General features: G+C 34.8%; 1 protein-coding gene across 6 annotated transcripts in view; it reads left to right on the top strand.

Annotated features, from left to right (window-relative positions):
- The window catches only part of POF1B (POF1B actin binding protein), a 112,166-nt gene that overhangs the window by 16,561 nt on the left and 83,399 nt on the right, over positions 1 to 12,206 (top strand). For 3 of the 6 annotated variants that reach the window (XM_013049664.2, XM_004779943.3, XM_004779942.3), the window contains exons 4-5: positions 939 to 1,019; positions 10,994 to 11,095. In XM_013049664.2, coding sequence (XP_012905118.1) covers positions 939 to 1,019; positions 10,994 to 11,095 — 183 coding nt within the window. The remainder of the gene's footprint in view (positions 1 to 938; positions 1,020 to 10,993; positions 11,096 to 12,206) is intronic. The other 3 variants (XM_045085587.1, XM_013049665.2, XM_045085586.1) reach the window with 2 other exon arrangements.

Raw genomic sequence — 12,206 nt, 5'->3', positions numbered from 1 at the left:
TTAGCATTTTACATTTTCTTCCATTCAAATAAAGAATTGAGATCATACCATATATGCAGTTCTATATCTTCATTTCTCACTTAACCTTATATAATATTATGAGCTTTTTTGTGTAAATTTGTATTACTCAAAATCATTATTTTAGTAGCTACATATTTTAGCCTGTAGATGATTAATCTTTCCCCTCTCCATAGGAAAGTGCTCCTTTTAGTGTACCTTCATCAGTATTATTATTTGAAATTTATTTCCAGTTAAAATATGGTACCTTTGTTATGTTTATTTGATTCTTAGTTTGGTTGAATAGTTCTTGCTATTTATTAAACATTTGTTTTTCTTTTATAAATGTTCATGCCATTTGCTTATTTTTCTATTAGCATGAATCTTTTTCTTATTGAAGTATAAAAACTCTATATTAATGATATTGATTCTTTTTCCATCAAAAGTTTACAAATTACTTTATTCTAATGTTTTGTCTCACTTATTGTTATTTATGGCCCTCTGCCATCACCACACTGAAGATTTACGTGTTTAAGTACACACACACACACACAAACACACACGCACATTTTTCTCTCTGTATTTCTTTGATTTTTAAAAATTATAAGATAATAAATATTAAGCTACATTTTCTTCTAATATTGTGGGGGCATTACAATGCAATGAAGATTTTGAAACTTCCATCAGCTATAGCTTGGAATGTGTGATGAATTATCATGAGATGAGTATTTAATAGAAATACCCAGCACAGTGCTGAACACATAAGCACATGCTTTCATATATGTTTCTAAGACTGAAGTTAACTAGAACCATAAATTCATGTCATCATTTATGCAAATGAATTTTAAAATTTCACTCTGAAAATTGCTCCCTATTATTATTAATGGCTTCAAGGTCATTAAGCAACTATAATTATATGCAGCTTTTATCTTTCTTTACAGGAACTCCATTCACCAACAGTGAAAGTCAGTGCATATCCACAGACTACTATTAGGAGATACATAGTACAAAATCCTGAACAGGTGAGCTATATCACACAAACTCCTGTTCCAACCTATAATTCCTTAGAAGTTGATAGCCTAAACGAGAAGGGTGACTCAGTTACCAGATCCCTAAAATCAGATCATTGGGAGTTTCTTCTAGTTTTAAAGCTAATTTCTAATCATTAGTATTAGAAATCATTTTAAAATATTTTTAAAGATTTTATTTTTTAATTTTTAAAAATTTTTAGTGGTTTATCAGTTGCATATAACACCCAGTGCTCATTACATTAAGTGCTCTCCTTAGTGCCCATTACCCAATTATTCCTTCCCCTTACCCCCTTCCCCTCCAGCAACTATGTTTGTTTCTTAATTAAGAGTCTCTTATGGTTTGCCACCCTCTCTGTTTTTATCTTGTTTTATTTTTCCTTCCCTTCTTTTATGCTCATCTATTTTGTTTCTTAAATTCCACATAGGAGTGAAGTCATATGGTATTTGTCTTTCTCTCACTGAATTATTTCACTTAGCATAGTACACTCTAGCTTCATCTATATCATGGCAAAAAGCAAGATTTCACTCTTTTGCTGGCTGAGTAATATTCCATTGTATATATGTACCACATCTTCTTAATCCATTCATCTGATGATGGACATCTGGGCTTTTTCCATAGTTTGGCAATTGTGGACATTGCTGTTATAAACACTGGGGTGCATGTGTCCCTTTGAATCACTATTTTAAAGAGTCATTTTTAATTCCAGAGACAACTATGTGCCCATATACTCTGATTTAGTGATGCAACTATTCCAAGCAGCATGGACATTCTTGGGTTATAAAATCTTCCTACTTCTATACCACCACCTTCATACTACAAAGGATTTTGTATCCTTTGAACCAAAGGAAAAAAAGACAAAGTTCTTTCACAGATTTCACATAAAAGTTATCAGCTATTACATCAGAGGTTGGAGTCCTTAGTTTATTTAGATTTGCCATTGAGACATGGGCTAGGAGGAAGAAAATGAAAAATCAAAAGTTCAAAAGTGTCTCCATGCCTTTATTGCCTATGCTATGAACTTCTGTGCCTAGCAATAAGCTCTTTTGAAAATTATAGTTATATCTTCTACTGAGATATATAACCTTATATTTTGCAAACTATGATATTATTGTCTATCTCATTTTGAGGAGAAAATTAAGAAAACTTCCTACAGTAAAAAGCTTTCCTCTACACACATGCAAAACCATATGCAGCCCTTCTTTAGCTGCAACAGGATGTTCTGTGGGTTTATAAGGACAAAGTTTCACAAATAGAAACAGTGTACCACAGATAATAATACAGCAATTATTTGTGTTGTTCTTTATTTTATTTCTCCACAATTGCAAGAAAGAATCCTCCTCTCTGTCACAAAATAAAATCAATTATTTGCTTTAGCTGTGGAAAGCAAAGGATTAAAGTGGGTTAAGCCGCTGCCTTCGGCTCGGGTCATGATCTCAGGGTCCTGGGATCGAGTCCCGCATCGGGCTCTCCGCTGAGCAGAGAGCTTCCCTTCCTCTCTCTCTGCCTGTCTCTCTGCCCACTTGTGATCTCTCTCTGTCAAATAAATAAATAAAAATCTTAAAAAAAAATAAATTAGTAACACACTTGATATTACTTCAGGTGCATGGGTGGGGGTGCACTGTTTTTTTGCTATCTGTTCTCCCCTCTTCTTTCTTTGTTTATTTTAAAATCATTTTCTCATGTCCTTTCAGCTACAAAGGGAGTTAGTTATGTACATATGCATGTGTGAACATATGAGCATGTAAGCTCTGTGGTGGGGGGGATGATTATTTTGAACACTTGCTTCAGTTTTCACATACCCATTATAAGTATCAAAACTGAATGTGATTACACTAAAGCAATTGCTTGTGCTTTCTTTTGCAGAATCAAATGTTTAAACAACAAATCTCAAAAGCGTGTTGGAGGAAGGGAGACATAAAGAGAGCTTGAGAGATGACATGACCACTTTACCCTTTCCCATTCTTCCTCCCTTGTTCTCCTTTTTCTTTCTTTCACCTACAAGCTGGGGAATATGTGTACTTGGATGCATATTACATTTGATATCCCTGGGTTTCAAAGAATTAGTTCTGGATAACACTTTTTTTTTCATAATGTGAGTTGCTGTGTTTACCTAGCATATATTCACAGAATAATTTTTAAATATCAAATAATTTGAATTCCAACACATTTTGCCAGTGATTCTTATGTGATTTTGGATAAATTCTTATTATTTTTCTTTAGATTTTATTTATTTATTTGACAGAGATCACAAGTAAGCAGAGAGGCAGGCAGAGAGAGAGGAGGAAGCAGCACCCCCCCCAGTAGAGAGCCCAATGTGGGGCTCCATCTGAGGACCCTGGGATCATGACCTAAGCTGAAGGCAGAGGCTTTAGCACACTGAGCCACCCAGGTGCCCCGATAAATTATTATTCTTAAGTTAACGGAGAAAAGGAAGAATTAATGTTTATTGGATATATGCTCCATGCTAAGAAATTACATATTTTATCCTGTTTAAATCTAAAAAGTTGAGAAAACAGAAGCACAAAGAAGTTAAGTTATTTATTCAATGAATATTTATCAATTGCCTACTATGTACTACAAATTGCTCCAAGAATTAGGGATAGAGCAGTGAACAAAACAAAGTCCAATCATCTTTAAAGTTAAGCTTTTAACTAGCCTCAAACCATTTAGTTAAAAAGTGACAGAGTGGGAACAGAAATTGAACAATTCTCATCTGGGAAAGATACGTTGAGGATATAGTTGATTTAGGATCCAGAGACTCATCTACATACCAACTTTCCCCCATCATTCCCTGTGACAGTGTAATACAAAGGCAGAGAAATTAGATGTATGGAAACACATATTTGTAACACTGAGCCTGCCCATGTAAAAGCGTATTATTATGGCTGTGTTCAACTACAAAGAAGCAAATGGTTTCTTAGGGACCCCCCCTCCCTGCAGAGGGTAATGATTATTTTAAAGCTTTTAACTCTTTCTATTATTGAGGAATAAAACAAATTTCAATCTCTATGCTTTGTAAACCAAAATAATCTGATTTTGCAGAGCAGCTTGAATATCCTATTTAAATATATTCCTCATTTTGTTTATCTAAGTATATGCCTTTTTGTTGGTTCTTGTAAATCCCTCCCCAGGAGAAGATTCTGGCTTAGTTACAATATTTATAATAAACTGAGCCTCCTAAATGGCAACTTTATCCTCTTTCACCTCCCAGCTTGCCTAATCTTCACTTCTCCTCCTTGTAATTAAACTGATCTCAATCTACTCATTATGATTTCCTTCTACCTCTGTTCAGCCTTTTTAAATTTTTCATTGCTTGTGATCTTCTTTAGCTCCATTTATTGTCATTTTAGTCAAAGTATTCATGCATTCTGGTATATAACTTGACCTAGAAATGATGAAACTATTTTTGTTCTGCCAGTAGAGAGAATCCAATTGATATTAATAAGTTTTATTAATTTTCTAGTTGTGGAACTCCTGATATGGACAGGAAACTGTATAGCCTTCATATGGTTGGGGGTAAGGAAACAAGACATGGTTCCCATAACAAAAGAGTTCACAGTTCCTCTTGGCAAGGGAAATAAGATATGTCCACAAATAGCCATGCAAAATACATGGTGGGGTGTATGATAGATGACACAAGAAAATTACAGATGAAGTCTTATTGAAGTTCTAGGGGTTGGAGACAACACATTTGTTTCAGAGAATCAGAGAAGGATTTACTGTGATATTTAAGGTATTATTACAGTTAACATTGTTGCTAGTATCATTTTACTAATGAAGAAACTAAATCTTAAATAAATGTGACTTGTTCAGGTCTTCTGACTCCAAATCTATTATTGTCTTTTCTGAGTTATTCTGGGCTTAATTTTGAAAAGATTTGATAAATTATGTTGAATATGGTGTTAAAAAAAGAAGAAAAGTTGGGTGCCTGGGTTTCTCAGTTGTTTAAATGGCTGACTCTTGATTTTGGCTCAGTTCACAATCTCAGGGTCCTAGGATTGAGCCCCATGTAGAGCTCCATGCCCAGCAGGGAGTCTGCTTCAGGATTCTCTCTCTCCCTCTTTCTCTGCCCCTCCCCCTGCTTGTTCTCTCTCTCTCTCAAAAAAAAAGTAAATCTTTTTTTAAATTTTTAAAAAAATTTTCACCATAACAGTATTCATTGTTTTTGCACCACACCCAGTGCTCCATGCAATCCGTGCCCTCTCTAATACCCACCACCTGGTTCCCCCAACCTCCCACCCCCTGCCCCTTCAAACCCCTCAGATTGTTTTTCAGAGTCCATAGTCTCTCATGGTTCACCTCCCCTTCCAATTTCCCTCAACTCCCTTCTCCTCTCTATCTCCCCATGTCATCCATGCTATTTGTTATGCTCCACAAATAAGTGAAACCATATGATAATTGACTCTCTCTGCTTGACTTATTTAACTCAGGATTCTCTCTCTCCCTCTTCCTCTGCCCCTCCCCTGGCTTGTTCTCTCTCTCTTTCAAAAAAAAAAAAAAAAAAGTAAATCTTAAAAAAAAAAGACCTGGAGAGGGCAGCTAGGTTGCTCAGTTGTGAGTACCTGATCTTGATCTGAGCTCAAGTCTTAATCTCAGGGCCATGAGTTCAAGCTCCACATTGGGCTCCACACTGGGTGTGGAACTTACTTAATAATAATAAAAAATGACCTAGAGAAATGTCACATTTGAGATAGTTATTGGGAGTTATTCCTTTGAAAATTGTCATTGTAGCTGTGAGAACGAATGAAAAACCTGATGGGTAATGGAGAGGGTTGAGGCACAGAACCTTGAGAAATGCCTAGCTTAAGTCATTTAAGGAAAGGCATGTTCCTTAATGCTGTTAAGGAAACAGAAATTATCCACTTTCATGGGCAGAGAAGTTGTCAGAAAGAAATGTGAACACAGAGTAACTAAAACAAATAGGGGAAAAGAGTGGTCAACTGTCTCAAATAGCCAAAAGGCCAAAGAGGATGAGGATGAGGTTTGAGAATAAAGAGTTCGACCATTAAGTAATGGTGATATTTGAGAGTTTCCTTATAATTTTGGAAGCAAAACCCAGATGTGCAAAGTTAATGGGTGAATAGATCAAGAAGTGGAGGAAATAAATGAGGATTACTCTTCTAAGAAGGATATTGCTCAAAAGAAGCAGATAGGATGGTATCTAAAGGAGAAAACAGAATCCTGGCAATCTGAGAGATTTACAGGCAGAGGAAAAAGAACCAGTAGTAAGACTAAAGATGCCACAGGGCAAGGGGACAAATGGACACAATTGTGGAAGAAACAAGAGGGGATAGGATTCCAGGTATAGAGAAGTGACTTCAGCATAAAAGGAGGAGTTTGTCTTTCTTGGTAATGAGATGGAAGGAGCGGAAATTGAAGAGAAGCTTTTCAGGTAGGAAGATGAAGGAATCTCATTGAATAGGTCTTTGTTTTCTCAATAAGAAGGAGAATGAAGGAATGTGACCATAGGGGATTGAGGAAATTGAACATAAAATTGCAACCACAGTTACAGAGAATTTGATAAATACAACTATGACCATGAAGGTTAGAGGCGCTCTTAAATTTAGATAACTTGCATTTGTACTGAGTCAAATCAGCAAATATTTTTTTTAAGTTTCTCCAACAAGGTTTCATGGCCTGGGAACAGCAAAGTAGATGCTGGGGATTATGTACTTTGTTAGATGTGAGAACTACAGCCAGAGGTTCTAAAAGTAACAATTAAAATGATAAAATCAACTATCTTTGAAGACACCTACTAATTTTTAGGGTGGCTCTGGCACCAATTCAAATGTACAGATTAAAAAAAAATAAGCTGCCAAAATAGTAAAGCTGTCTAACAGCTCATTTGTGAAAAATCTAAGACTTGTAATTAAATTTATTTTGGTGAACTGTTTTACTAAGAATGATATATTCATATATACTAAAATTTGGTTTTACTTCTTTGAACATTTTGGGGAAAAATAGCTCCCTAAATTTGGAATTTTTTTCAGTAAGTCATTTAAAATAATAAGTCAAACACACATTTAGGAGAGAATCAACACTGTTAGGACCCAAACCATTTTTCTTCTTAAAAATAATGATGATTCAGCATTTAGAGTGAACAGAGAGAAATTTTCTTTTGCTCTGTTTTCCCCTGTTAGAGGGTACTTAAATCCTTAAGATAAATATTCATATCATCTCTCCTCATCCAGTCATCTGTTCATTCACTATTGCATATTCAAGATGAATACAGTCCTTGCCTTCAATAAGCCTATTTTTGTATAGACTTTATCTTGACATCTTAGAATAGTTCAAACAAGGTTTTCATTAACTTTTTAAAATGCAGTACAGAGTTAAAGTATTATATTATTAAAAACCAATATCATTTGTACATTAAAATCACAGATTAAATGTAGTTTAAAATACGGTTTTTTTGCTTGGTATGAAGTATTCTTTTTTAAGATTTTACTTATTTATTGACAGAGAGAGATCACAAGCAGGCAGAGAGGCAGGCAGAGAGAGAGGAGGAAGCAGGCTCCCTGTGAAGCAGAGAGCCCAATGTGGGGCTAAATCCCAAGACCTGGGATCATGACCCAAGCCGAAGGCAGAGGTTTAACCCACTGAGCCACCCAGGTGCCCCGTTATAAAGTATTCTGCGTTACTATCTCTGTGATAAGAAAACTAAGCCTCAGAGAAGGTAAATGACTTTCCTACATTTCCACAGCAGGTGGGTGATAGAGGCAGAGTTGAATACAGGGTTTATGACTCTAGAATTTTTTTTTTCCATTACTCCTTCTTTCACTAATTTCAGTAGTCAGATCCAATGGCTCTATAGTAGTCCAAATCAAATCCACTTTAGAATTCTCATCTGTTGACATCTCTGAAGTGTTTTTACTGTCACTCACCCCTCCACTGCTTTATGGAAATTCTTCTTCTCTTGATTTTATGTCATTTTTCTCTTCTGATTCTCATATCCCTTAAGACTTATATAGTTATGTCTTTGATATTCACTTGGCTTTTCAGCAATTGCATGATTTTAACAGGAACTTCTAAGCATATGATTCTGAAATCTAGAACTAGAACTGTAGCCATGAAATCTCCACTCATGTGTGTGCTGGACATTTATAACCTGAATGCCTTCCTGTGCATTTTGGTAAAAGTCCCTTTGCTAACTCTTTGCAGTAATTTAATACATGTTTAAGGGGTTGCTATGCACTACATATTTACTAAATGTTATAAGGAATAAAAACATGAATCAGACCTAGATTTTTACCAGGAGCACATAAAATTCAGTGTGTCTCAACTTTCCTTGTTTTTGTTTTTGACACCATCAGCTATGTAGTAGATTTCTCAGATTTAAGATCTTAGAGTCATCTTTGGAAAGTACTGTCCTTCGTGATTTAAGATAGTCTCTTAACTGGTCTCCTTACCTGTACATTTTTGTTTCTCCAACAAATCTCCCTGAAGTAGATTTATATTCACCTCAGTCCATTCTTAAAAGCATTCAAGGACTCATTTGTGTCCCTTACATGTAATTTACACTTTCACAGGCTTGGTTTCGTGAGTTATTTTGTTTACTTCATTTGGAGTACCATTTTCTTCCATTTCCTCATATTCAAGGCCCACTTTAATCTTCTCTCAAATGCCACTTGATCCAAATAACTTAACCTGAACACTGCCAGATGGAATTCAATTTTTCCTCTTCTGAATTCCATTCCATAACTTATTTCTCTGTACCTTTTACAGGGTTTAGCTTCTTTCTACCTTGTATCCCAGATGTTTATGTTCATATATTATCTACACTGGGGATCAAAAAAAAGTCCTGTAAAGGGCAATATAGTAAATATTTTAGGCTTTTCTGTCACCATAAGGTTTTGGCCATCTTTGTACCTGTAGTTCTTTAAAAATCTAAATATCATTCTTAGCTTGAGGACAATATAAAAATAGGCTGCTGGCTACAGTTTGGTGAATACTGATCAATATTCAGTGTTCTTGGTAATAAGCTAAGTGTGATTCATTCCTTATAAAACTCAGCACTGGTTGTTATACACAACTAATGAATCATTGAACACTACAACAAAAACTTATGATGTACTATATGTTGGCTAACTGAATATAATAAAAAAAGAATTTCAAAATAGCAAAGCAGAAAATGAGAAAAAGAAATGTATTTTTTGTAAGAAAATGTAGCCATTTTCTAAAAAACAGATCATTGATATACAGCCTACATTTACATAAATGTGCATATTTCAGTCGTCACCTTTTGTATTTTTAATCTTTACTATTACCAATAATATGTACTAAGCTAAAGTATGTTGATATCATTAAATAGGTATAATGACTATAGTGTTACAATTTGAAGCTATTGTAATGCTAGACTTATATATAACTGTATTAAATATCTCAGTAAAAATGGTCAAAAAAACATAGCAAAGCATATTGTGCATAGTAAGCTCTCAAACATGTGTTATACAATTGCAAATAACTACAAAAAGTCTTTTTTAATGTTTTACAAAGACATACAAACACAAAAGAGCTTCTAGGAGAATCCTTCTAAATATATCTACCTTTAGATTTAAAAATTCATCAGCTAGCCAAACTTAATCAATTGCATATTTGTTTCACCAAAATATTCCAGGAACGTTTAGTTAAAGCACTCTTTATTCAAACTTGAATATAAGAAGTAAATAGCTTTAGATTTAAGAGTGTCTTGCATTCTCAACAACCAGTGTTTTCATCCAGTTGTTTTGAGAGTTTTTACAATACCAGATGACAAAAACGCTAGCATGTTTTGATTTTGAAATGGTCTTAAACACATTAACTAGTAGCAGGTTTGGTCAATCCCCTTCTGTACTGTTACCCTGTATTATAAAAATAAATGAATGCAATTAATCTTTGTAGTAAAACAACCATAACTTCCCCCATACAAATAGACATATGAAAACTAAAAGAAGGATAGGAAATATAGTAGTATTCCATTTATTTTATTTTATTTTTAAAGATTTTATTTATTTGACAAAGAGAGACACAGCGAGAGAGGGGGACACAAGCAGGGGGAGTGGGTGAGGGAGAAGCAGGCTTCCCATTCAGCAGTGAGCCCGATGCGGGGCTCAATCCCAGGACCCTGGAATCATGACCTGAGCCCAAGGCAGATGCTTAAAGACAAAGCCACCCAGGCTCCCCTGCATTTGTTTTAAACTATTGATTTGATCCTTATTAGTCCTTCCCTGATTTCTTTCAGATATTAGACATGTCACCAGCCTTTATTTCATTGGCTGATATCTTTCAAGCACTTGGATAATCCTGCATCAACTTAGTTGATTATATGGGGATACCTTGGCACTTACTGACTCTACTCTGTTCTCAGTATTCAAAACACATGTTGTAACAACAGCCTTAGCTTTGGTTATAATCACAAGTAAGAATTGTACACTTCAAGGGCACCAAAGCTAAGTTCCAGGGAAAAAAATCTTTAATATAGTTTTACCTAATTTACAGCTCAGTGATGAATTGTTTATTTTACATATCTCCAATAATACTTTTCGAAAGAAAGAAACCTGCCAGTGAACTCAATTTAAATGAAGTTGACCTAATGCCTGTCTACCTCAGAGGAAACACTGTAACTTGCCTTAAGAACAGAAAAAACTCTTTTCTGTCCTCTGGAAATTTTTGTATGACGTTGGGGTTGTCTGTTTGAGGCTTTATTTTTTAAAAAAAGGAAAAATATTTTCTCAGCCCCTTCCTATTTCCCCTGAAACAAGGTAGTAGGAGAGATCCACATTACTCTGTTTAAGAAAACAGACTATCTTTGTTACTATTTCCTTACATCTTGCAAAACTTTATTGGGTCCTCATTCTATTCTCCTAATATGCTACTAACTCAGAGTTTATTAAAGACTAGATATTTGCTTAAGTTAAGGTTCCTCTGAAAAGGTATCTTTCAAAAAAAAAAAAAGACAAAAACACAGTCATTATTGTCTTTATAGGAACCACTTTCTCCATTCCTAAGAGGAGGCCATTTCTTCCCAGGAAACAATGTTATTTATGAAAAAACAATAAGAAAAGTAGAGAAACTAAATATGGATCAGGTATGTAAAATTTGTTTTAAAGCTTATTAAGTGTATACTTTTGAATTGCCAGCATTTTAATAAAGTGAAAATGACACTCAATTGTCAAGTGCCCATCAAGGCCACTATGAGTCATAATAATACCTTATTATGTCTAAAAGTCCTTCATATCATCCTTAACACTTTCATATTCATTCTATCCATGTGAAGTATTATTGTCCCTGTTTTACTGAAGGGGAAACTAAAGTAAAAATGTGTCAAGTCACATAAAAAATTAATGGTAAAAACTGAATTTAATACAAATGTCCCAATGCTTTGTATGTCTCTTTTGAAATGGTCTCACAAAAATTATAATTTAAAACATTATAACTTTGTCTTAATTGTGGAATTTGAGAAGAAAAACAGATGAACATAGGGGAAGGGGGAAAAAGACAGAGAAACAAGCCATAAGAGACTCTTAACTATAAAGAACAAACTGAAGATTGATGGAGGGGAGGTGGGCAGGGGATAGACTAAGTGGGTGATGGTCATTAAGGAGAGAATTTGCTGTGATGAGCAGTGGGTGTTACATGTGAGTGATGAATCACTAAATTCTACTACTGAAACCAATGTTGTACTACATGTTAACTAGATAGGATTTAAATAAAAACTTGAAAAAATGCAAAAAAAATAAAGTGAATTTTCAAATGAACACTACATATGAATAGATACGTACAATACTATATTCTGTAAAAGTATAGAAAACTGTAGTTCAAGTCTCATTTTAAAAAATTTCATTAATTCATCTCAGATAGCAACTACAACATTCAAAACTGTAGCAGGGCAATGGTAATTCCATAGCATGTAAATATACTAGACCTACAAACAGGGTTGTTACTGTAGCCAGCAGAAGTTTCACATTGATCTCAGTGGATACAAACATTTCCAGCCCAGAAGAGCCTAGGACTTGTCTTTTGGACATACTTGAAATGGGGCAGTGTGTTAGTTTCTTAGGACTGCTGTAACAAAGTACCACAGTCTGGTTGGCTTAAAACAACACAAATTTATTGTCTCACAGGCCTGGAGGTCAGAAGTATGAAATCATGGTATTGTCAGGGCCATGCTCCTTTTGAAACCTTCAGGGAAGGAGCTC

This window comes from Mustela putorius, unplaced genomic scaffold (genome assembly GCF_011764305.1).
Source record: "Mustela putorius furo isolate JIRA1106 unplaced genomic scaffold, ASM1176430v1.1 tig00000870_pilon_pilon_pilon, whole genome shotgun sequence".
Classification (NCBI taxonomy): Eukaryota; Metazoa; Chordata; class Mammalia; order Carnivora; family Mustelidae; genus Mustela; species Mustela putorius.
This window is presented reverse-complemented; position numbering and strand designations above follow the sequence as displayed.